Genomic DNA, 26281 nt, shown 5'->3' on the forward strand with positions numbered 1-26281 from the left:
TAGACTTAGATTAACTGGACTATTCTAAGACATCAGAGGCCAATATCAACTGCATCATGCAGTCCTTCTGCTTCATTAACTGCTAAGTTTTCAATCAGATCTGGAAGAACATCCAAATCAGATCTCGGATCTGGAACTTACAGAAAAATGGATGTCCCTGAAAGAAAGGACTTGTATTCATATGGCGTGTTTCACAAATTAAAGCACTGTCCCAAAGTGCTTTAATTAGGCTACTAACTAATGTTATAATTTCCTCTGTGGAAAACATGTCTAGGACATTTTACAAGACGCACATAAATAGATGCATAAATATGAAGAAGAGATTTAGGGACAAGGAAAAGGAAAAAAACATCTTAATAAATCTGGCCTATTTCAACTAAAATTTTGCAATCAGTTTATTCTCCAAAGAACAAGCAAATCTCTTTTCTCCTAACCTTTAAATTTGTGTCTTGGGTGTTGGAATTCTCCATTAGTGAAAAATGTAGCTTTATCTCTATTAAAAATCAACTTCACAATGGTAAAGTCTCTGCCAAACAGATTAACTTCCTTAATCTTTGCTCAATACTACGATTATTTAATACACATAATCCTCTTCATTACTCACAGTAATGTGGAGGTGTTGGACTGGGTGAACAAAGTCAGAAGTCACACAACATCAGGTTATAGTCCAACAGCAGGAATTCATCCCTAGGAAAAAGAAGCATGGTACAGGGAAGATGAAGCAACCATGGCTGACCAGGGAAGTCAGGGATAGCATAAAACTAAAAGAGAAAGTATATAATGCGGTGAAAGGCAGTGGGAAACCAGAGGATTGGGATGCTTACAAAGACAACAGAGGGAAACAGAAAAAGAAATAAGGAGGGTAAGCTAGCCAGTAATATAGAGTAAGACTATAACAGTTTGTTTACATGTATAAAGGGCAAAATAGTAGTGGAGAGATAGTAGTGGGGAACAAGAAAATGACTGAGGAACTGAATAATCAATTTGTGTCAGTCTTCACGGTGGAAGACACGTGTAATATCCCAAAAATTCAAATTCAAGAGAGTGAGGGGGCAGAGCTGAGTATGGTCACCATCACCAAGGAGAAGGTGCTAGAAAAACAATGGTCCGAACGTGGATAAATCACATGGACGAGATTGACTACATCCCAGAATTCGAAGGAAGATAGCTGAAGAAGTAATGAGGCATTACTAGTGATCTTTCAGGGATCACTAGAATCAGGGAGCGTCCCAGAGGACTGGAAAATCACTAACATGATACCCCTGTTTAAAAAGGGAGTAAGGCAAAAGACGATAAATTTCAGACCAATTAGCCTAATCTCTGTTATGGGTAAGATCTTGGAATCCATTGTGAAGGATAAGATTTCTGAATACTTGGAAGTGTATGGTAAAATAGGGCAAAGTCAGCATGGTTTCATCAACAGGTGGTCATGCCTGACAAAATCTGCTTTACTTCTCTGAGGAAGTAACAAGCAGATTAGACCAAGGAGAGCCTATGGATGTTATCTACCGGGACTTCAAGAAGGCCTTTGACAAGGTGCCTCACAGGAGGCTACCGAGTAAGATAAGGGCCCTTGGAGTCAGAGGCATGGTGATAGCATTAATAGAAGCTTGGCTATCTGGCAGAAAGGCCGGATGAAGGGCTTTTGCCCGAAATGTCGATTTTCCTGCTCCTCAGATGCTGCCTGACCTGCTGTGCTTTTTCAGCATCATGCTAATCTAGACCCTGTCTGGCAGAAAACAGAGAGTAGGGATGACCGGGTCCTTCTCAGGATGGCAGCCAGTGACAAGTGGTGTTCTGCAAGGCTCAGTGTTGGGACCACAACTTTTCACTTTTATATATTAACCATCTAGATGAAGGAACTGAGGGTATGTTGTGGTGTAAAATTCCAAGCAGTGGAATGTGGTGAAACGGTTAAAAATTATGTCCCAATACATGTGTGAATCATAATGACATTACAAAGATAAGAATATGGACAGGTAGCATTGAGGTGATGGGAAGACTGCAGATGGATTTGGACAGGTTAGGACAGCAAAGAAGTGACAAACGGAATACAACTTGGGGAAGTGTGAGGTCATGCACTTTGGTAGGAAGAATAGAGAAATAAACTACTTTCTAAATGGGCAGAAAATTTATAACTCAAGTGCAAAGAGATTTGGGAATTCTAGCCCAGAATTCTCTCAAGGTAAACTTGCAAGTAGAGTCAATAGTTAGGAAGGCAAATGCAACAATGGCATTTATTTTGAGAGGACTTGAATATAAAAGAAGGAATGTACTACTGAGGCTCAATAAGGCTCTGATCAGACCACATTTGGAGTACTCTGTACAGTTTTAGGCCCCATATCTCAGGATGGATGTACTGGCCCTGAATCATGTTCAGAAGAGGTTCACGAGAATGATCCCAGGAATGAAAAGCTTAACATAAGAGGAATGTTTGAGGACTCTGTGTTTATACTCGATGGAGTTTAGAAGGATGAGGGGGGAATCTAGTTGAAACATACAGAACACTGAACGGCCTGTACAGAGTAGATGTTGGGAAGATGCTTCCATTGGTAGGAGAGACTAGGGCCCAAGGGCATAGGCTTAGAGTAAAGGGAAGACCTTTTAGAACAGAGATAAGGAGAAACTTCTTCAGCCAGAGAGTGGTGAATCTATGGAATTTGTTGTTACAGAAGGCTGTGGAGGCCAGATCATTGAGTATATTTAAAACCAAGATAGATACATTCTTGAGTATCAAGGGTTAAGGGGAGAAAGCGGGAGTACGGGGTTGAGAAACTTAAAAGCCATGATTGAATGGCAGAGCAGACCCGATGGGCTGAACGGCCTAATTTCTGCTCCTATGTCTTATGGTCTAACAGGATTATTTGAAATCGCAAGCTTTCAGATGGCTGCTCCTTCATCAGGTGAAGTGGAGGGAAGCACATAGGGACAGAATGAAAAGGTGGAGAGATAACTGCAAGATAATTCCAAGAGTAATTAAGAGTGTCAAAAGATGGTACAAATGGTGTGAGTGGCGTGTCAATAACAAGACTTGTTATTCAGCCTGTTGACACGCCACTCACACCATTTGCACTATCTTTTGACACTATTAATTACTCTTGGAATTATTTTGCAATTATCTCTCCACCTATAAATTCTGTGTCTGTACACTTCCCCCTACTTCACCTGATGAAGAAGCAGCCCTCTAAAAGCTTGTGATTTCAAATATACCGTTGGACTATAACCTGGTGTTGTGTGACTTCTGACTTTATTCATTACAAGGGAGATGATGGCCTAGTGGTATTATCAGTTGACTATTAATCTAGAGACCCAAGTAACATTCTGGGGAGCAAAGTTCAGATCACACCATGACAAATTATTTAATTTGAATTCAAAATAAAAAATCTGGAATTAAAAACTGAATGACCATGAATCCACTAATAAGATGGAAGGAAATCTGCCGTCCTCACCCGGTCGGGCCTCCGTGTGACCCCAGACTTAAAGGGCCCAGAGGACCGTTAGGAATGGGCAACAAATGATGGCCTCGCCAGAAACACCTCATCACAGAATCTCAAAGGCAATAATACTTCTCCAATGATTAGGTGAGCAAAAGTGCACAAATTATGAAACCGGAAAGCCATGTACAATAAGGAAGAATAATGTGTTAAACATTTTTATGCAATTGACGGAAATCTGCAGAACTCCAAAAATGCTACTCACTCGTCTCTACAAATGTATTTTTCATTAACGCAAATAGAACAATTTGCATCAATTTCATCATCAAAATGAGGTCGGCCAATTTTCTGAACAATCAAAAGGAGAATAAATACTGTAGCACTATGCTACGCCACAGAAACTAAAGCAAATTCCCGAACATTATTACGAGGAGGGGAGACAATGTTTTTAGGCGCGGAAGAACAATTACCCCTGGAGCTACTCCCCCATTATACTTATTATTTAAATTATATGATTACTATGAACCATAACAATTTATAAACACATGGGGCTGATCACTGACATCTGTTAGCAACCTGACCCTGCGGAACAGTATTACCACTGAAGGACAATGTGGCCTGAAAGCGGAGAGAGTTCAAGAGATTAAAAGTTTAAATCGGGGATGGTTTCACCTTAATGCAATACATTTCTATTAAAGTGGCCGTTATTATTGTTGTTTTTATTGTCAATGGGATCAATGAGACCCGAAGATCAACTACCTACCCAATGAGTTTCAAGAGTCTCCGTTGCTCCTAGCGTTCACCCTGCTGCCACATCCGGGCCAACGCAAACCCACAGTGTGTCTGGGGCAAAAGGACTACATCACCCAGAATGCTCCGTCCGGCTGCGCAGGGAAGGCTGCGCGAGGACGCCACGCGTCGCCCGACGGGCGATGTGGTCTTTTCTGCCCATTGAGTGACGGCACGAACCGGAAGAGTCTGCCGCGAGGTGAAAGGTTAGGCCGTTGTCTAGACCGGATGTAATAAAAGGGGGAAGCTGGGAGCGACGAGGGAATGAAAGGTTCACCCGAGTGGACAGGTAACGGACGGCGTAAGGGAGGGAGGTTGATGGAACTGGAATGCCGCTGGGTGGAGGGAGTTTCAAATCAACCAAATGGCGCCGCTTTAAGCGGTCGCCCGGAATCCGAACGGAAGTGAATGAGCCACAAACTTGGGCCCGAGGCGAAGTCAGTAACTTAGAGCGGCCTTTCCTTTACGCTTGACTCTTCGGGAGTTACTCTCGCAGTGAGAGAGATTTACCCCACTCGGGGATTAATCTCGACCCACCGACGCAGACGAGCCTGTTTCATGTCCATACAGTAGCCACAGGACAAAGGGAGAAAGGCCCCTCGACCCCTCATGTTAATGCCAGTCCTTTGCAATTCGCCCTAAGTTTATCTTTCTTCCCTCTCCGTCTCCCATCCATACAACTACGAAGGCCAGATGTTTTGGAATTTCCTACTGAACACCGCTCCCCCCCCCCCCTCTCGTTTTGGATGGTTCTTAAAACCTGCCTCTTTGATCAAACTTTCTGGTAACCTGTCTCTAAATGGCTGGGTGTTGAATTTTGTCTGATGGCACTGCTGTGAAGCCCTTCCCCCTAAACTAAAGGTGTGATATAAATCCTTTTCATAAGAAGTAACTAGCTGTCCAACTAGCGCAATTCTGTAAAGAAAAATGCGTTTCAGGCAAAATGGGATAACGCTCAGCATCGCCAGTTGGAATAAGGGGGAACATAGCAGTGTCAAGCAACAATATTATCATGTGCTTAAGTTGTTTTCTTTAATTACTTTCTTACTTTTGTAACCTCTGCAAATTGCACTTCACAGCCCATGTTCTTAACAGGCTCTCCTGGTTGCTTAAATGAATTGGTTGAGGGTCCCCCTCCTAAATTCCTTTGTGTTATCACCTCAGCCTCCACAACCTTGGTCTTTTGATCTTGGATCCAGCATGGGTCAATGTTTATTCTCATTCGACCTTTGCTACAGCACTTGCAACTATTTGTCATTTACTGTATTTGACCTCTGACCATCAACGTTGCAACTTTGTTTCCTGTCTCTCGAAGCTCCCCATGAACACTCTCCAAATGTATTTTCAATCATTGCTGAGAAATAACAAATTTTAGATTCTCCCCTGCACATCCCCATGCCAACAAACGTCATCCACATCCGTAGGTGATAGTTTCACATTGTTTTCTGATTTTTGTTTGTTATATTACCTATAAAGTGTGTGAGAAATGTAAATTATTGTCAAACACGTTTTCTGATTTATGCAGGATCATTTGCAGTACAATGCAATAATATTATAATACATATTGTAGACCATGCAAATCTGTCTGAATAATGTAAACGTTTGCAATTATTTCTGAAGAGGTAATATACATTGGTCTTTCTCATAAAGTGCTTTATGTCTCTTGTGTTAATTGTCTAGAGGGCCTGAGTATCTGTCTTGTGTGTTGGTGGCCAGGTTTATTACATGAGATGCTGTCAGATTTTGGCTCCATACATTTTCATATATAGCCTCCAACATAGACTTTGTTAATTTGGCTTTACAGTATGCCATTGTCTAGACTATTATGTAATGATTAAACGTCCAAAACAAAAATCACACTTGGATGACAATTATGTTATTTTTCACTAAACAAAGTACTTCACGTTTCTGTGTTTAATTTTAAGGTTTTGGTTTCTTTTCTTTCTTGCTTACCTTGTTTGGTAGTTTTCTTCCGAATTTCTAGAATGTTGTAAATCTTGTGCTGCTCTGGTTTTCAGGATGCTGGCCACCAACTCCTATCTCTTCCTAAATTTGTATATTTCACATGTCAGCTTCTACTGGTTAGGCCAAATTCATCCACATGTGCGCAGTTTTTCTCTAAGCAGCCATGGTCCTTGTGACTATTTGAATGTCTTGTTTTTTTTTGGTCATGATGGCTGACTTACACATTGCCAACTTGAGTCTTCACAAAGGAGTTGTGGTGCAAACAGTAGTACACATAGGGGGAGGATGGTGTTTGCCCATTTCTTAAACTGAGATAAAGTATGCTAAGCAATGTAATTTGAGGTCAGAATAGTATTGTCCCGTTGGAAAGTAGCTTAATTTGGCCAGTGTGTTTTGTAAGTTGGCTATTACTAAAGTAATGAGTGCAATTAAAAATACTTTGTATTGTCTGTCTTCAATCACTATTTGAAACTAATTGAAAAGTAATTCTAAATTAGCAACGTATCTGTTAGTTGTTCTTGTAGTGTCGGAATAGATCTCATTTTTCAGTCAGGTTGTCTAGTTCAAGTTGCACACCACAGGCTTGAGCACTTAATCTCGGCTGACACCAGTGCAATACTTAGTCTGATGTCTCATCTGAAAGATGAGAAATTAAACTAGAGCCCCATTTACCGTTGGATGGGCATCAGAAATCAAATAACATGATTCAAAGAAATACTAGCATTTCTCACTGGGGTGCTGAAAAATACTTATTCCCCAACCAGTATCTCTTTAAAAAGTTGTTAATTTCACCATTTATCTCATTGTCATGTTGGGGACCTTGCTGTTCCGTGTTTCCTATGTTACAACACGGACCACATTTCAAAAGTACTTAAGCACTTCGGGAAGTGTTGAAACTGTGATAAAGTTTTGCTTTCTTCTAGTGACATATGGGGACTGAAAATGAATCTCTTCCACTGGAAAATGCTTCTATTCTATCTGAAAGCTCCTCACAAGAGGGTCATCGACTCTGGATTGGCAATCTTGATTCCAGGTTAACTGAGTAAGTGCTGTAATTGTTGCTTTTATTTTCCAATCGTGTTCAGACTCAATGATGGCACTGCTATCTATAAACATTATCTAAACAACAAAGTGCTTCATATTTCTGTTGCCTGTTTAAATAAATTCAGTTCTATATTATGCTTGACTCCTGTGGAGTAGCTTTAAAATAAGTTAAATGTAACATTCAAGCATGTTATAGCATGATGCGGAGCAATCAATTATTAATTATTAATGCATTTAAATTTATTTTTCTATCATCAGCAAACTTGGCAACAATGCCTTCAGTTCCTTTAGCCAGACTGTTAATATATTGTGTGAATGGTTGTGGTCTCATGTTGAACTCTGCCTACCATCCTGAGAGAGATCCCTTTATCCCCTCTCTCTCTGCCTTCTGCCAGTCAGCCAATCATCTATCCATGCCAGTACTGTACCCCTAACTTCATGGGGTCTTATCTTATTTAGCATTCTCCATAGAGTCATAGAGACGTACAGCACGGAAATAGACACTTCAGTCCAACTCGTCTATGCCGACCAGATAACCCAACCCAATCTAGTCCCACCTGCCAGCACCCGACCCATATCCCTCCAAACCGTTCCTATTCATATACTCATCCAGATGCCTTTTAAATGTTGCAATCGTACTAGCCTCCACCACTTCCTCTGGCAGCTCGTTCCATAAACTGACCACCCTCTGTGGAAAAAGTTGCCCCTTAGGTCTTATTTTATATCTTTCCCCTTACCCTAAACCTATGTCCTCTAGTTCTGGACTCCCCCACCCCAGGGAAAAGGCTTTGTCTATTTATCCTATCCATGCCCCTCATAATTTTATAAACCTCTATAAGGTCGCCCCTCAGCCTCCGATGCTCCAGGGAAAACAGCTCTAACCTATTCACCCTCTCCCTTTAGCTCAGTTCCTCCAACCCTGACAACATCCTTGTAAGTCTTTTCTGAACCCTTTAAAGTTTCGCAACATCTTTCCGATAGGAAAGAGACCAGAATTTCACGCAATATTCCAACAGTGGCATAACCAATGTCCTGTACAGCTGCAACATGACCTCCCAACTCCTGTACTCAATACTCTGACCAATAAAGGAAAGCATACCAAACTCCTTCACTATCCTATCTACCTGTGACTCCACTTTCAAGGAGCTATGAACCTGCACTTCAAGGTCTCTTTGTTCAGCATCACTCCCTAGGACCTTACCATTAAGTGTATAAGCCCTGCTAAGATTTGCTTTCCCAAAATGCAACACCTCACATTTATCTTAATTAAACTCCATCTATCAGTTCTTAACCCATTGGCCCATCTGGTCAAGATCCCGTTGTAATCTGAGGTAACCTTCTTCGCTATCCATGACACCTCCAATTTTGGTGTCCTCTGCAAACTTACTAACTATACCTCATGCTCACATCCAAATCATTTTCTTAACTGATGAAAAATAGTGCCACTGATCCATGTGGCATGCTACTGGTCACAGGTCTCCAGACTGTAAAACAACCCTCCACCACCACCCTCTGTCTTCTACCTTAGAGCCAGTTCTGTATCCAAATGGCAAGTTCTACCTATTTTACATGAGTATTAACCTTGCTCACCAGTCTCCCATTGGGAATCTTGTCAAATGCCTTACTGAAGTCCGTATAGATCACAACTACCACTCTGCCCTCATCAATTCTTTGTTACTTCATTGAAGCACTTTAAGAACCTTCTGGAAATCCAGATAGATTACATCATTTATTCCCAAGATTTTGTACCTTAATACCTTGTACCTAAGATGGTGAATTGGCCATGCTAAATTGCCCATAGTGTTCAGGTGTATGTAAGTTAGGTGCATTAGTCAAGGGAAATGTTGAGCAATATGGTAGGGGAATGGGTCTGGATGGGTTATTCATCAGAGGGTTGATGTGGACGTTTTGGGCCAAATGGCCTGTTTCCATCCTGTTGTTGTTCTGTGATTCTGTCTGCATATTTTCAGTCATATATTGAATAGTCTATAAAGCAGTTAAAAACCATTGATGACTTGCATTGGTCCCAGTACCTCCCCCTCTACTCTATCTTCATCTAATCTGAAAAACTATATTTTAGCCTAGCTGTTTACTTTGATTACTTAACTCAGATGTTATCCATTGAGCTATAGTTTTGACCCGTTCATCAATCTTGATCATATATTGAATAGTCTATAATATATGTGCAGGACCACTAGCAACCTGATATTTCAACTTGTGGGTTCCTGCTTGATGTGCCCAACTTAAAGGAGTTTAAAAATACTTGCGGTGTTTTAAGATGCTTGCATATTAACTTATAAAGAATATATTTTTCCTATACCATATGCATAGTATATTTCGTAGAGCACAGAAATTGGCCACTTGGCCCAGTGAGCATACCCCCCTCATTCTGACTGCCACATCTCAACCTTTCAGCATATTTTTCTAATCTTTTTTTATGCACTCGTCTAGATTCCTTTTTCAAAAAATCTAAACCACGTACATCAACCATTCCCTGTGTTAGTGCTTCACATTCTAATCAGAGTGAAAATATTTTTCCTCATTGGATTTATTGTTAGCTAACTTGTATGCGTGACTCTCGTTTTAAGTTCTGCCACAAAAGGAAACATTTCCTCCATTTTGCTATCCAATTACCTTTTTAATTTTAAATAAGATGTCTAGAGAATGTTAACTTTTTTAATTCAATCATTTCTCTGGTCTAGTATTATCCCTGTAAGTGTTGCATTTTCTTCTTTTGTTTAATAGTTTGACTACAATTATATACAGTTCTCAAGCATAGCACCACCAGTCACCTGCAAGTGTAACAAAACTGTTACTTGTCAATTGTCTTTTTTGGTATTTATTTGCAGATGAAGGTTTTAGGATAGTTGTACTCATTGGTTGTTGGCCTAGCAGAGGTTAGTCAGACCTGTCTATGATCATTCTCCAAGAATGTTTGCAACTCGGCCCACTTTCTGTCGTTTATAATCTATAAACTTTGAAACATTCCTCAGTTAAAAACCATTGACTTGCATTGGTCCCACTACCTCCCCCTCTACTCTACCTTCATCTAATCTGAAAAACTATATTTTAGCCTAGCTGTTTACTTTGATTACTTAACTCAGATGTTATCCATTGAGCAATAGTTTTGACCCGTTCATCAATCTTGATCATACTATACCTTCAGTAATCATTTTCATCAGCCTACTGTTCGGTGCCACATTGTTGGCCATTTGAAGTTCCATATGTACAATTTGACTTCACAGTTTGTTAAATGATTTTTAATATTTGCTGAACCTCTTTAAAATGTTCCAAAATATTTGTTAAGCATACAAGTTGAAGTTGGTTGGTCTGCTGAACTGGTTAATTTTCTTGCAAACATTGTCTTCCTCCTGGGTGACATCGTCAGTGCTGTGTGGCTTCTGGATGAAGAATTGTCGTTGTGATCTGCCCTGAATTTGTACGGTTCTGTTGTGATGGGTGGTTCTATTTCTGGTTTTGTACGGTATGGTCTGTTGGGGTCTGTTTCAAAGTGTTATTTATGGAACCAGACGAATGCCAAGCTTGCAGAAATTCCCAAGCCTGTCTGTTTGCCTGTCCCAGTATCATAACATTGTCCCAATTCAATTGGTGTCCTTCATTCAGTTTGAATTTGAGGAAGGACTGATCGTGTCGTTTTGTGGCAAGTTGATGCTCATGTATTCTGATGGAGTTTCCTGTCCGTTTGACCTATGTAATGTTTCTCATGTTTGCCGCATAGTATTTTATATATCACATTTGTCCTGCATGTTATGGGTATGGGGTCATTTGTCAGAGATAGTAGCTGGCAAAGTATGGCTGTTGGTTTGTGCTGTCATTACTCCCAGAGGATGTACATCGTTCTAAGATGTTTCTAATGTAGTGTAGGGTAGTCAGTGTTTGGGGTCACAGTGTTTTCTTGGTGTTGTTTGTATGCTAGGCATCAGCAGATGAAGCTGGTAGGGTATCCATTTGACCCCATGTGCGGGGTCGCAGCGCACGTGCACGCGCACTGTGTTGTGCGCCTTTCAAACGGCTGGCGGTGTTGCCATGGATCCGAGCAGTGTTCTTGTTATGGTAGAAGGGAGAATGGCAGAATGAGGGAATGCTGCAAAGTTGTGGCAATATAAGGGCTAGAATGTCCTCGTGTCTCAACGAATGTCCACGTGAAGCTGGACTGGAGCAGTATTACACTCACTTCATAGCAATGGGTTTTCTGAAATCGCAAGATCTCGTTAAGCTGACCATGAATGATTACTCTGTGCAGGGAATGCATAGCATGCATGATCGAAAGCGTTTATTCCAACTCATTCAAATTATAAAAGCTGTACAAAATGAGGACCATGATGCCAGTGCAAGTACTGACTGTTCCCAGCCAGAATCACTTAATGTCTTTGTGGAGAGAACTAAACCTGGCCCTCTGTCAGTTGAACTTTGAGTACATACCTAATCATAAAAGGGACAATATCAGTCAGGTTTCTGAAACTAGTAGCTATCCTCCGCTATCATCAGAAAATCATCTTCAGGATACTCCTTCGAAACCTCCTTCAGTTGACCAGCTACCTGTCAAGTTATGTCTAAAGGATATGCACTCTCTTCCTGAGAAGGAAACTGATTGCTCAACAATCCAAACTACAAAAATGATTTTGCATGTTTCAGGATATAATTATGGACTATCACGTGCTGTCTTGAGGCCTGTGAACCCTGGGAAAGAACAGGCATGGATTGAGGTTGAAAAAATCCACGTTTGTGTTCGAAAGCGACTTCGGAGTACGAGAAGTGTGACGTGGAGAAATTGATGTTGCAAAAGTGGAAGAAAATAGCTCTGTCCTTTTTCATGAGAAAAAGGAAGCGGTTGATTTGAAGCAGTATGTCCAACAATGGAATGGCAACATGCTTTGCATATGGACAGACTAGAGCTGGAAAAACTTATACTATGATTGGGACTGATCAAAATCCAGGGCGATATGCACTTGCTGCTGAGGACATCTTCACACAATTGCAGACATCCGAGCGAGACAGACCTCTTTTCATCTGGATAAGCTTCTTTGAGATATACTGTGGCCAACTATATGACTTGCTGAATAGGCGAAAAAGATTGTTTGCCAGGGAAGATGGCAACTATGCAGTACAAATTGTGGGATTGCGTGAAATTCAAATGGATGCAGTGCAAACCTTGTTCGAGGTGATTTCTTGGGCAGTAAAGCACTGAGTACTGGTGCTTCTGGGATAAATACAAGATTCCTCATGTTCACATGCTATTATTCAAGTCCAGCTTAAAAACCTAAATGATACAATTGGAAGGATTTCTTTCGTTGACCTAGCTGGGAGTGAGAGAGCTGCTGATGCCAGGGATTCTGACAAACAAACTAAAATAGAAGGAGTTGAAATAAATCAGTCTCTTGGCCCTAAGAGTGTATTCGAGCTTTGGACCAGGAACATCCTCACACACCCTTTAGGCAAAGCAAGCTTACACTGGTATTGAAAGACTCATTTATTGGGAATTCTAAAACCTGTATGATCGCTAATATTTCACCTAGCCATATAGCCACAGAACCTACACTGAACACTTTATGCTATGCAGATAGGATAAAAGAACTAAAGAGAGGAACCAAAACATCCAGCACAATACATACTGGATGTCAAGGAGCTAGAAGCCCATCTCTGAAATGTATTAAGGAAACACCTTGTACAACATGGAGAAAACAATCAATACAGGAAAATGTGAAATCGAAAATTGAACAGTCGTCTTGTGAGACTAAAAACAATACAGCCAAAATCGACATCAGTTTTTCATTCACCTAATGTCCTGTGTTCCACATCTAAAATAGCAAATAAAGATGTGCTTTTGCAGACCCCCTCAAAAGGCATGTGGCTAAGTTACACTACACCCAATAAGGAAATCCTTAAGAAAGGTTCATTAAGTATCAAAAAATGTTCAAAGGATAAGGATTCAACCGATAAGAGCTGTAGGACTAAAGAGCGTTTTCTGACTAATCCAAACCTGGAACATCCAAGATAATTCAACATGGACAAAGGAAAGATTTAATTTCAGAAAACCAATCTAGTGTAACTAAAAATGTGAAAGTTCAAGCTGTTTATCCCATTCAGAAAGAAATCCTTTCAAAGACTAGATTTCACTGTACTGAACAGGTAATAAATAACTGTTTGTCCAATAAAAGAAATAGTTCTGAGAATTTTGAAAATGTGTCTCCTGACTCGAGTCAACTGTCAATATGCACCTTCTGCAAAAGGAACGGGAAAGACATTTGCATCTTTATCATCAACTCCAACTTCAACAATCACCATTGACACAAAGGAGCTGGGTTATCACCCGTTGAAGGAACTTCTCAGGCAATGCTATCAACCTAAAATTAGAATGGATGATGAGGAAATTAAATCTATTTCGTCACTGCAGTGTGCGGTCCAAAGGTCAGATGATCAGAATGAATGTAGTAGTAATTGTGATTCTTACGATTATCAATGGCTGAATGATAGTGAAAATCAGACTGATCGTAGTAATCAACCGACCTTCTGTGAAGCATCAAAAGGAGAACGAAGTGGAAGAAATAAAGTTCAAGAATTTTTGTTTTCTCAGAATCAACGTATTAGTCTAAGGGAAGAAGACAACAATAAAATTACATCACTGTGGAATACAAGTGAAGATTGCACAGTTGCCCATTCATCAGGAGCTAACTCCAAACAAACAGCATATTCACAAAACAGTATTGGTCAAGAGCACTTAAGTCGTTTATCAACTGACTCCAAAAATACTCCTCAGAATAAAAATCAACATCTTTCAAATTGTCAATAATTCTTTGAAGAGGTGACAAGTAGGCTAGACTAGGGAAACCCAGTGGATGTGGTCTATCCAGACTTCCAAAAGGCCTTTGATAAGGTGCCACACGGGAGGCTGCTGAGTAAGGTGAGGGCCCATGGTGTTCGAGGTGAGCTACTGACATGGATGATACAAAGATAGGTGGACAGGCAGGTAGTACTGAGGTGGGGAGGCTGCAGAAGGATCTAGACCGTTTGGGAGAGTGGTCCAGGAAATGGCTGATGAAGTTCAATGTGTGCAAATGCGAGGTCTTGCACTTTGGAAAAAAGAATACAAGCATGGACTACTTCCTAAACGGTGAGAAAATTTCATAAAGCCAAAGTACAAAGGGATCTGGGAGTGCTAGTTGAGGATTTTCTAAAGGTAAACATGCAGGTTGAATCCGTGATTAAGAAAGCAAATGCAGTGTTGTCATTTATCTCGAGAGGTGGAATATAAAAGCAGCGATGTGCTACTGAGACTTTATAAATCTCTGGTTAGACCCCATTTGGAGTACTGTGTCCAGTTTTGGGCCCCACACCTCAGGAGGGGCATACTGGCACTGGAGCGTGTCCAGAGGAGATTTAAATGGATGATCCCTGGAATAGTAGGTCTAACATATGAGGAACGGCTGAGGATCCTGGGATTGTACTCATTGGAGTTTAGAAGGTTAAGGGGAGATCTAATAGAAACTTACAAGATAATACATGGCTTGGAAAGGGTGGACCCTAAGAAATTGTTTCCGTTAGGCAAGGAGACTAGGACCCATGGGTGCAGCCTTGGAATTAGAGGCGGCCAATTCAGAACAGAAATGCGGAGACATTTCTTCAGCCAGAGAGTGGTAGGCCTGTGGAATTCATTGCCGCGGAGTGCAGTGGAGGCCGGGACGCTAAATGTCTTCAAGGCAGAGATTGATAAATTCTTGATTGTCACAAGGAATTAAGGGCTACGGGGAGAATGCGGGTAAGTGGAGTTGAAATGCCCATCAGCCATGATTAAATGGCGGAGTGGACTCTATGGGCCGAATGGCCTTCCACTCCTATGTCTTATGGTCTTATGTTGCAGCATTGTTCACCTCTAGCAATATAACACTAGCAAAGGAAACACTAACTGCACTTCTAAACAAACGGACAACACTGTTTCGTTGTCAGTCTATCAGCAAAGATAATATTCTGAAACAACTAGACCTAGTCTTTGCCACCCACTTTGTCTTTAATGACCAGGTATATGAACAAATCATAGGCTTGCCCATCTCTATGCTCATTGCTGAAGCAATAATGCAAAGCCTAGAAAGCACAGCTCTCCCCCAGATCCTGCCCAAACTGTTAATCCGATACGCAGACCATACCTTTGTTATTGTTAAACGGTCCAAGTTGGAAAGTACACACTACCTCCTCAACAGCACATTCATTGGGATCAAGTTGGCCAGAGAAGAGAACAACCAACTCCTGTTTTAGACGTACTGGTTGAACAAATGACCAACAGTGAGTTCCTTACCAAAGTGTATAGAAAGTCTGCACATACAGGCCAGAACCTCAGTTACAACATTAACCACCCCAAAATCCAGAGTGTTATGTCAAGGCCCTGTGTTAACGAGCTGCAATACTGCAATACCCCAAACTCGGCAAAGAAGAGGAACATTTATACAAATCTTTGCCAATAATGGGTGCCCTATCAGCTTCATCTGCCAATGCCTGGCAAACTAAGGAAGACACTGACCACCCTACCCTATGTTAGAAATGTCTCAATGAACGATGAGACTTCTACATCCTCTGGGAATAATGACAGCACAAACCAACAGCCACACTTTATCAGCTATTATCCAGGACATAAGACCCCATACCCGCAACATGCAGGACAAATGTGATATATAAAATACTATGCGGCAAACGTGAGAAACATGACATGGGTCAAACAGACCAGAAACTCTCCTCCAGAATACATGAGCAGCAGCTTGCAACAAAGCAATATGACCAGTCTTTCCTCCTATCAATGCACACTGACAGTGAAGGACACCAATTTAATTGGAACAACCTTATCATGCCAGGACAGGTAACAAAAAGATGAGCTCAGGAATTTCTGGAGGCCTGATTTATCCCCTGGCTCCATAAACAACACATTGAAATAGACCCCATCTAAGAACCACCACAGTACAAAACCAGTTGAACTACCTGCTACAGCAGACATAACCATGTAAATTCAGGGCAGATCACAACAATAGCACTTCACCCGGAGACTATATAGCACTGAAGATGTCACCTAGGAGGGAGACAAAACATTTGCAAGGAAATCAACCAGCTTGGCAAACTGACCATTAACTTCAACCATAACCCGAGCTACAAATCTTCACAAACCTTAAGCATAAAAGTGCTGTTTAGGATGATTTTTATTTCTCTGATATGCATTTAGAAGTCTGGCCCAGATATTCTGAGGGTGGCACACCCAGTTGGATTGTGACTTCACTCATTTTATCTTTACGTTCACATGAGCTCCACATTTATAGCTGGGAATTTTTATCCAAGCCACTTAGAAATCCTGAGCAATTACAAAATCAACAGTTTCCCTAATAGCGGAGCATTTGAAGTCAAGCCACACTCCCTTATGCAGCAGTCCGTTGCCATGATCTGTGATGTAAAATGTCCAGCAGCACAGCCGGACACTTTAACGACCACTGAAAGGGTAAGAAAAGAGTTAGTGTGGCTAAAGTGGTGGGGTGTCAGGTAAGTAATAGTGCATAGGGTAGGTTGGGCAATGGTGGGTGTGGCAGGGCCAGTGGAAAGTCCAGGAGGATTTAATGATCAGTGGTGGAGAAAGGAGGGTGAGTTTGCCTGAGTGAGGTGGGGGGAGTTTGGCCTGACAGGCAACGGGTATGTCGAGCAACGTTGGGTCCTGTGGATCTGGAATAATGCTGGCTCGAGGGTCTATAAAGCTGGGAACAATGTAGTTGGGGAATGGGAGTTAGTTGGCACAGAGTTGAGGGGGGTCACTTTAAAAGTTACCCAGGAGGCAGACTAGGTTTTTAATTTAATTTTAAAAAATACATTTTGATTTAGTTTTTAAATTTTCCTGGGTAACTATTAACTTGATGGAAGTGGAAGCCTCAATTCTCTAGTGTTTTCTCAAAGGGCTCAACAAAGGGGAATTACCCATTGGAATTCTCAATTTCCCAGGCAAAATTCCCACAGAGTCAGCTGTGTCTGGCATTCTCCAGAATCTGAGCTAGAACTTCAGTCTGCACAACGGCAACTATCTGGCCAGTGTTTCTACTGGTGAGTATTCAAACATTTTGAATGCTGTTTGGTCTTACAGAAGCAGGTTACAGGAATATACAAGTTTTGTGTGGATGTTAAGAATATTATCTGAGTGCAGGATATCAAGACAAAATACATCTCCGCTCATGCACTTTTCATTGCAATCAAGCTGCAAGCAGTTGTCTGAGGATAGCACATCACAAAATTCCTATAGTGAATTCAGTGCGATAGTAACATAAAAAATTGTTTAACATAACAGGTTATATTCTGGCTGTTGTCATAATTAAGACATTGAAGATAATTGTCCAACTTATTTTAATACGCAATAGTAGCAGGATGTTTGCTTTTTCTGATTGGGGTATTAGACGGCGCTGCAACCTCATTCAAATACAAGCATCTTGAGGGTTTTATTTGACGGTGGTTGACAGCCCTATTTCAGTGAGAGGTATATAGGGGAACCTCGATTATCCAAAGGACACGGGCGGGAGAGTATTTCGTTCAGTTAATCAAATTACGGATAATCCAATACCAGATAACAGTTTAGCCAAGCAGCGGGGCATTGTGATCTTGCCAGATAATCCAAAATTCAGATAATCGGATGCCAGATAATTTAGGTTCCTCTGTACATGTTTAAATTCCCATGTCTTTGTTATTTAAACCACCAGTGAGAGGGATCAGAAGATTCTGAACAGTCAGCGATAAAACACATTTTATCATTCATATTCAAAGGCAATATACGGTCCAATTTATATTGGATTTAATTTCTGTGTAATGTTTCATTGCTGTTAACCTGCCTTTTTCATTTGTTTAAAAACAAAGCATTTGAGAATTTTATCTTCTGAGCTACCGTCTAATATTCTAATCCTTAGAAAATTAAATCATGTGAGGATGTGTGATATTATCAGTAAGCTGGGAAACTGTCCCCACAGCATTTCTGTTTGCCTTCAGAATTGAATTGCCCAACTATTAAGCCAGCAAAGGGGTGAGTGCTTAACTGCAGTTGTAGCCCGCTGAACCTGAAAAATATTCTGGTGTTTTTTAAAAAAAGTGAGAAACGTAAGTTGTATTTTCATTAGGTAAGTTGTGCAAATTTTGATTCAGCTCTGCAGGCTCCATGTTTGCTGTTGGGATTTGGAAGCCGGTCTAAAACATGAGTTGCAATGGTCTTTAGAATATTGAGGTAGATCTGATCATACTATAATAATAGTATCAGTAGTTGTGGTTAAAGCAATCTGGTTAATGGATTACTTAATTATTTTGTATCTCTCTCCATCATCTTCTTAATAAATCTGTATTACAAATGTTTGTTTTCCTACAGGTGTTTAGTAGAGTTGTCGTTATCAAGAATATAATATAGTAATTCAACACTTTTTTTTTCTAAATGGAAAAACTTGCTTTGTTTGGTGTAGGATTATTGCTCAAGTTCCAAAAGAGCTAATGTTTAATTTGGAAATCTTTATTAGATTATGACACTGAAGTTGAATTTGTAGAGGTAGATTTAAGTTGCTGTTGTTAAGCTAAGTCTCAGCTTTCATAATTTTAATGCTGTGTTGAGGGGCTATGTCAGAATAAGCTAGCATTGTTCCTCAGGGTATAATCACTCTAATGATTTTAGCGTATGTGGTTGACTGCTGTTTTATTGCATTCAGTGTTTGAGATATTATTGTTTTGAAAGAAACCTTGACTGTAATGGTAAAAAGTTTGAATAGTTGCAACAGTGCCAGGCGGAAAACAAGAGGAAGAGGAAAGAGGAGAATGGGGAAGGCTGCTGTTATGACTCACGTTCACATCAGTTATCAGGAAGTAGAAGACAAACTTAGCCAGAGTATTACGTATTGCCACTCCTTTCTGGGCTGCTGGGAGCATGTTAATTGTGACTGCTGTCACTGTTAAAGTCTGCATTGAGAAAATATAATAAGCATTTGGATCCTTCACTGAACTTTTTCCAAAGCCTCAAATCACCACCAATATAAGGGGTCCAAATGTCTAAAGGTATTCTAGCCAAGGTTTATGTAAGTACAAAATGGTTTGCTTTGTTAAATATTAAATAGTCTTGCATTTTGATGATTCGCTGGAGCCAAAATTTGACTGTTTTCTCTCTACAGATGCTATCAGACCTGCTGAGTTTCTCCAGTTTGTTTTTTATTTCAGCTTTATACTCTATTTGCTTTAGCTATGGTTTCTCAATATTCGACCTGACTTCAAAAGAATTGGGAGCTCCAAGGCCAATCTCTGTTCCACATAAAGTACAGATATATTTATGTTGGTCCTTCCCACATGCTTAACATTGCCCTTTAAATACTATCTGCCAGACTTTGTCACACTCTGTGCATCCACACCTCCATACAGACCATACTCTGCAATCACCCTACCATGGGTTTATGTGCAGTGGCATTTGGAACTGGCCTGTAAAGAAATCCATACTATTCATAAAAACCTTTTGCTTATGGGGATGGAGTGAGTTCTTAACCTATTCTAACCATTTCTCACTGACTCCTTCATTTAGTCTTGAAGAGTAACTTATTGTGATGTGCAGTCCCAACATTTAGTCCATATATGCTATCCATGTTGAATTCATCAGGCTTTAAGCTTTTTTTTTCCTTGCTGAATGGGTTAGGCTATCTACAATATTTGAAATTACCCTTCTGCTTTGTTACAATATCATTTTCCAGTGGAAAAAGTCTTAATATCTCAATATTTCAAATTTTAAAAGTTCAAAACCTCTCAGTAGTTTCCCCAATTTTGTTCTGCTTATTTGAGGGGGAAGCCTATCTTCAATCATAGATTCACTTGCATTGATTATTTACAAAAGGAATCTGCCTTGCATCCTTTGTTTCTGTAATATCCTTTTTTCAAGATCTCCAAAACAATTATAGTTTCAGTCAAACTGAAGTTTTACGCAAACTCAGCAATGTCACAAGCTTGCTGTTATTATTAAATATCCCAGTGTGGAATGAGGCCATTTGGCCCATTGGAAGGGCATCGCACACAGACCTAGTCCTCACTGTATCTCCATAACCCCATATTTCCCATGGCTAATTCACCTAATCTGCACATCCCTCAACACTTTGAGCAATCCAGCATGGCCAATCCACCTAACCTGCACACCTTTGGACTGTGGGAAGAATCCAGAGGAAATCCATGCAGGCAGGAGGAGGGTATGCACAATCCCCACAGGGAATCACCCAAGGCTGGAATCGAACCTGGGTCCATGACACTATGACAGCAGTGCTAACCACTGAGTCACCATGCCACCCCTGTGTGTATGCACTTGTGTGAAATATACCTGTGTACAATTCCATGTGCATTTCATGTTATTTTCAGGTAGCTTTTAAATTCCTAATTGACTGCATGCCAATATTTCTGTTTCTGCAATTCGTCCCCCCCCCCCCCCCTATAATATCTTGCCATTTGTTTTTAAACTTTTACTGCATTTTTATGCAATGAGCGACATCTATTACTTTTCAGTCTATTAAACTCTGTTTTCTCCTGTGACTCCTTCCATTCTTCTTTGATTTACAATGGCCTCAATCAGCAAATTGTTATTTTGTGTCCACGTCAAAGCAATGTATTAATTCATAATTTATAAATGGAAAGCAAAAGAAGGCCTACACATATCATGTGGCTTATTGCTACCCACATCCTGCTAGTCTGGAAAATATCCATTTATAGCTCCACCCTGCTCTCTGCTTTATTCCTTATAACTACCTCTTTCTGTTAGCTGCTTTTTTTCATAATGCTATGCATCTGGATTTTCACTAGGTTTCCTTTATATGCCAATTTATAAAGTGTTTTTCATTTCTGCCTTTGTTTTTGAATGCTTTTGGCTACACCATAAAGAATAGTGGCATTCTCAAGTACTTGCTGGAACTTTTCTTATTCATAAGAAACAAATGTGACTATGTTTTTGCTGCCCTTTGCAACTAAATACATTCTAAAAAGCTGTTTAATTTTTAAGTCTCATTTTAAGAATTTTCAAAGTGTCAACTTGAGTTACTCCGTGAAGGTTCATTGGATACAGTAATTGTCATAGCGATCTGATCCACCTGAACCAGGAAGGTTCCAAAATAAGTCTCAACCTCTTCCGGGTTATCCAACACTGACAAGCAGCAGCGTGGCCTCCTTGGACCAGACTGAGCTGGAATTGTGGTTTCCTAAATTGGATAGAGTTTAAAAAGAAAACTTAAAAATTGCAACAGGCGTGCCCAGGAAATATTTTCATGTGGATTATTATCAAAGTATCAATGTGAGGATTTAAAGATCTGCTGCAATAAAGCATATCCTCACAACATAATTGTTGGAGTATTGAGTATAAACCAAATACAATCACCATCTGCTCAAACTTTCTAGTGCACCAAGATTTTTTACCTTTTGGTTTTTGGTGCATTATCAATTCTGATAATTGATGTTCGAATAACCGAGGCTGATCTGTACAGGGTATTATGGACGCTTGTCTACTCTCTCTATTTCGTATTTTTAAATCAATGTCATGCTTTCACTCCTTTTCTGTGGTTTTTGATTTCCCTTTGGTTTTCTGTGTGCCTGACTGTCTCAGAATATGATCTTTCTTTCAGCCCAACTCCTTACCTCTTCTGTGCATATAATACTTCTGTATTTTATTATAGTTAAAATACCACAAACCATAAATGTGTATAAACTTTGTTCTATTTCTGTAACTCTATCTCTCTTGTGTTGTGCGTTCCTTGCAATTTTTTTTAAACCCTCTTGATGAAAACTTTATATATATATTCAATCTCAGTGAATGGTGTCTGGGAAGGTGAGTCCCCCTGCAAGTGAAGGTTACTGCTGAAGGACAAATAAGAGAACCTGGTAATAAACTATTGAAGTCAAGTTAATCTGTTTTGATTCTAAACTCAATTTTGTATGCTAAGAATGAAGGCAGAGCAACAAAAATTACTTCCATTGATGTTTGGCTGCATTTTGTTTCTCACTACTAGTTTTCAAGATAGATCCGTTATCAACTTCCCAGTTAAGGCTTTCCCATTGTGATTCTGAAAGCTTATAGAAAGTTGCCGTCTATTGTTTCAATGAAAAGAGGGGGGGTTCATATTTACTACAATAGCTCTTTAAAATTGGAGGCACTGATAAATGTTTTTGAAAATTGGCAGTGAATTAGATAGAAATAGCTTGCTTGATTGACAAGTTGTTTGCAGCTGTTGAATCCATTGCTGCTTGTTGACCATGCCTTCAAAACAGAAGCTCGGTCTTAAAAATGAATAGCTGTACAAAACCATTTTTAAAGCTTTATTTTCCAGAAAGACTTGTAAGTCTGCTTTTTCCCTTCTGTAAATCTCTCCTGAAAGACAGAGTAGAAGTGTCAGCTTTTGTGTACTGCTGTTTCATGATTGTGCAGACTATCTGTATTAGTGGAGAGCTTTTTTCCTCCCAAAATAGCACCTATCTAACCAGACTTGTCTAATAATGTATTGTATGAACATATTTTGGCAGGGAGGGGTCAACCAGAGAATGTGTTTTTAAAAATCGTCCTGATGACACATAGAAAAACCAAAATTTCTTTTTTTAAAGAAAGCTCCAAATTAATTGAAGGGAAAGAAAAATGGCAGAAAGAGATTTCATGTGAGAGTATTTGTTAATAGTTTTATTGACAATTTGCAGGCAGGAGAAAATTAAATTTATTCCCCAAGTATGTTTTTCCCAGCCATGTTACCCTTGTTATGTATTCCCTTTTTGTTTGACAAAATAAAAAAAATTCTGTTTTACACTTGATCATTTCTACAACTAAATATGCCCTCCTGTGACAGCCTCACTTTTTTATGTTGCTTCTGTACCCTGCTCAAATATTTATCCGTGGTTGAGTGTATTAAACTTGTTTTTCTTCTGTTGCATGAGAGATTTCAGCAATGCTACTGATGTTTTGATCTCAGGTTCCTGTATGTTAGTGTTTAGTGAACCTAGTAAAACATGTCAGCTTGGAATGGGAGCAAAGCTTTAAACAGAACCCTCCATTTTTTGAAAATCTATTTGTATTTACAGTTCAGGCTACCATTAAAATAGTGTATGTCTGCAGGTTTCTTTCAAATTTGTTAATATTCAAATCTTAATCGGCAGCCAAAGTGGTGTTAACAGTATTTTCATCTCTTTCAGATACAACCTTCTAAAGCTACTCCAGAAATTTGGAAAAGTGAAGCAATTTGACTTCCTCTTTCACAAATCTGGTCCGCTTGAGGGGCAACCTAGAGGCTACTGCTTTGTCAACTTTGAGACAAAAGAGGTAGGTATTTTTTCAAAGTTGTTTATTCCTTTTGGGCCATTAAAAATCAAATCAAAGCTCTTAAATGTAGTATTTATATTGGTTCTACTTACTTGGAATTAAATAACTCTGGATAGTAATGCTATTGTCTGTACTTGACTTGACAGCACTTGTGTCCAACCCCAATACAAAAACCATTTCAATTTTATTTAACAAGGAAGCAGAAAAATGTTTTCAAATAACTGCTTTGTGCATCATAAAACAGTAATAATTATTTTATCCATCACAATTAGTGTCATTTTAATTTCCCATCTTTCCTTTTTCTTGCAGCATTCGTTAGTCCCTTTTATTATCACAGCTGTCTTTTCCATCTACTACTTAGATTCCTGGTCCTTCCAATAGCTTGCAATTCTATTACCTTCAAACTTCACACTTCGCTTTATAACTTTTATTGATCCCACCATATACAAATTATTTGTCGACAACAACTTTATCAATTACCCTCGTCATGAAAACTTAGTCCAGTTGGAAAAAGCTTGGTGTATTGGCTAGTTAATTAATAGGTCACACTTTGTATATGGAGGTGTGCACCAGTGCCACATACCTATTGGCTTAAATTAAAATGTAAAGGTTCACTTTTGGAAATCAAATTTGATACTTTTGAGCGCAACCCACAAGATGACAGGTAAGGCCTTCTGATACAGTCTCTGCTTCAGAAGCATATCCATACCGTCATAAAGGGGACTAATTAATAAATTACCAAGGTTTTGTATGTTAAATTTAGATAATATTTCAGACTTAATTTTTAATATTTATATTACAAAACTTTGAATAACAATTCCGTTTGTGGTGTTCTAGCCAAAGACACTGATAATAGCACTTAATTTTAATAGCACTTAATTTATTTCAAACTGCACTGAATATTATCATGGGCAACTGTTTTTGGCTTAATTCTTAGAATTAAAAGTTAAGTTTGATATAATACAAAATTCAGTGTATATGAATTTCTACTTTCACAAATAACTAATATATCTCTGGAAATTCTATAAACCATTAGTTTGGAGAAGGCTTCACATATTTGAACATGGTAGCAACAAAGGAAAATAACCTTTGCAACAAACATGAGGAAAAACTCCTGAACCAGTCTGTTTACCAGTCAACTGTACAGACCTTAATACTTGGTGACCTTGGGTGACCTCCCTCAGGTATTTTATTTTATTGACTTCACTTCCTCTTACATACTAATAAGGTGTAGTTAGCACTTTTCTACAAAGAAAGAGAACCCTCAATCAGAAACAGCTTTGACGGTGAAGGACAACCAACCTCATTTTGAATGCTGATTTATATTTATAATTATGTTAAAGTGAGACTTATGTTAGGCTAATTTTTTGCTTTCTAGACCTGAAATTAGCCCTGAGTGAAGTACACAACATAGGTTGTGTAGTGCTGGAGTAGACCCCAGCACTTTGTAAGGTGAGGTATGTGGGTCTGACCTCATATACAAATGTCTGCAGGTGTTAAGTTATATTCTCTTTAGCATCAATTCAGCCCAATAACTTTTGCCTTTTTCATAGGATTGAAATCCAATCAACCTTGTCACACTTCTGGAGCTGTATTCAGAAATGTTTTTAGATACTCGTTCACTCAATTTATTCTTTGTCTTGGTGGCCTTCCTGGGAAACCTATTGGACCAGTTACTTCCTAGCATTTTATGTGAAAATTTGCTTCATGTTGCTTGGCCCACATTTTTAAGGAGATTTTAATTATGTCAGTCATCTTCAGTATTCTTAAAAAATAAAATTGTCACCAAGAAGCCCCTATTCTAAAGAAAACAAGCAGGAGTTAATTCTGCTTGAATATATTTCTCATTCCAGTAATCATCCATGTTAGTTATGCTAGACCCTTGAGGCCAATTAGTTAATAAAGCATTTTAAAATGGTATTTGACTAATCATAATTGTATATTACCCTGTTTTCAAAGAATCATAAAATGTCTGGGTCCAGAAACAGGCCACTTGGTTGAATTTTGTGTTAGTATTGTCATCTCGAGCACCTCCCTTCTCTCCATACTTTTTTCCCCTCCCATTATATTTTTTCAAATAATTACTTAATTCCTACTTAAGAGAATTGCTAAACTTTGTTTCACCAATGGTCTGCAGCAGTGCATTCAACATATAACCAGTCTTAAATAAGATATGCTTTCCCACCTCCTTTTAATTTCTGCCCACTTGTTAACTGTCACTATCCCTATAGAAATGATCTATCAATTTTTATCTTTAGCTTAACCTTTTATAATTCTGAAGTTCTTTATTGGGTGGTACCTTGCTCTTTTCAGCATTAGTGAAAATATCTAATTTGTCAAATCTGTCTACCAGCTTGTTCTTCATGATATTATAGTAAATCTACAATGTACCTTTTTTTTGAGGGTGCTCAAAATTACACAGTAATCTCAGATTGTGGTCCTGTAGTTCCAATACTACTCCTTTTATCCTTTTGTAGGTATTTCTAAGCTTGGTGTTCAGAGATGTTATCAAGTGAGACTTGAACCTGGAGCTCCTGGCTCAGACATTATCACTGCAGCACAAGAGCTATCCTCCTTTCTCTCGTATTCTGTATTTATAGACATACCAAGGATTTGCTTATCCATTTTGATGGCCCTATATCCATCTTTTTAAGAATGATTGTCCGAAAATAAGATTTCTCTGTTCCATTTAACTTCTTGGAATCTTGAAGTCTGCATTTCCTTGCCTTAT

The 26281-nt window shown here is 39.4% G+C and overlaps 2 protein-coding genes across 3 annotated transcripts in view; one reads left to right on the plus strand and one right to left on the minus strand.

Annotated features, from left to right (window-relative positions):
* The window catches only part of mrrf (mitochondrial ribosome recycling factor), a 46194-nt gene extending 41894 nt beyond the window's left edge, over positions 1 to 4300 (minus strand). Inside the window, exon 1 of one of the 2 annotated variants that reach the window (XM_043720103.1) lies at positions 4198 to 4300. The gene's annotated coding sequence lies outside the window, so the exon portion shown is untranslated. Of the gene's footprint in view, positions 1 to 604; positions 645 to 4197 lie in introns of those variants that run through there. The other variant, XM_043720104.1, reaches the window with a different exon arrangement.
* Positions 4301 to 4422: 122 nt separating this feature from the next.
* rbm18 (RNA binding motif protein 18) overlaps positions 4423 to 26281 on the plus strand; it is a 33846-nt gene continuing 11987 nt past the window's right edge. The window contains exons 1-3 of the mRNA XM_043720106.1: positions 4423 to 4512; positions 7112 to 7230; positions 23424 to 23550. Of these exons, the coding sequence (XP_043576041.1) occupies positions 7118 to 7230; positions 23424 to 23550 (240 nt within the window). The 5' untranslated portion in view covers positions 4423 to 4512; positions 7112 to 7117. The remainder of the gene's footprint in view (positions 4513 to 7111; positions 7231 to 23423; positions 23551 to 26281) is intronic.

The sequence above is a fragment of the Chiloscyllium plagiosum genome, chromosome 30 (genome assembly GCF_004010195.1).
Source record: "Chiloscyllium plagiosum isolate BGI_BamShark_2017 chromosome 30, ASM401019v2, whole genome shotgun sequence".
Taxonomy (NCBI): Eukaryota; Metazoa; Chordata; class Chondrichthyes; order Orectolobiformes; family Hemiscylliidae; genus Chiloscyllium; species Chiloscyllium plagiosum.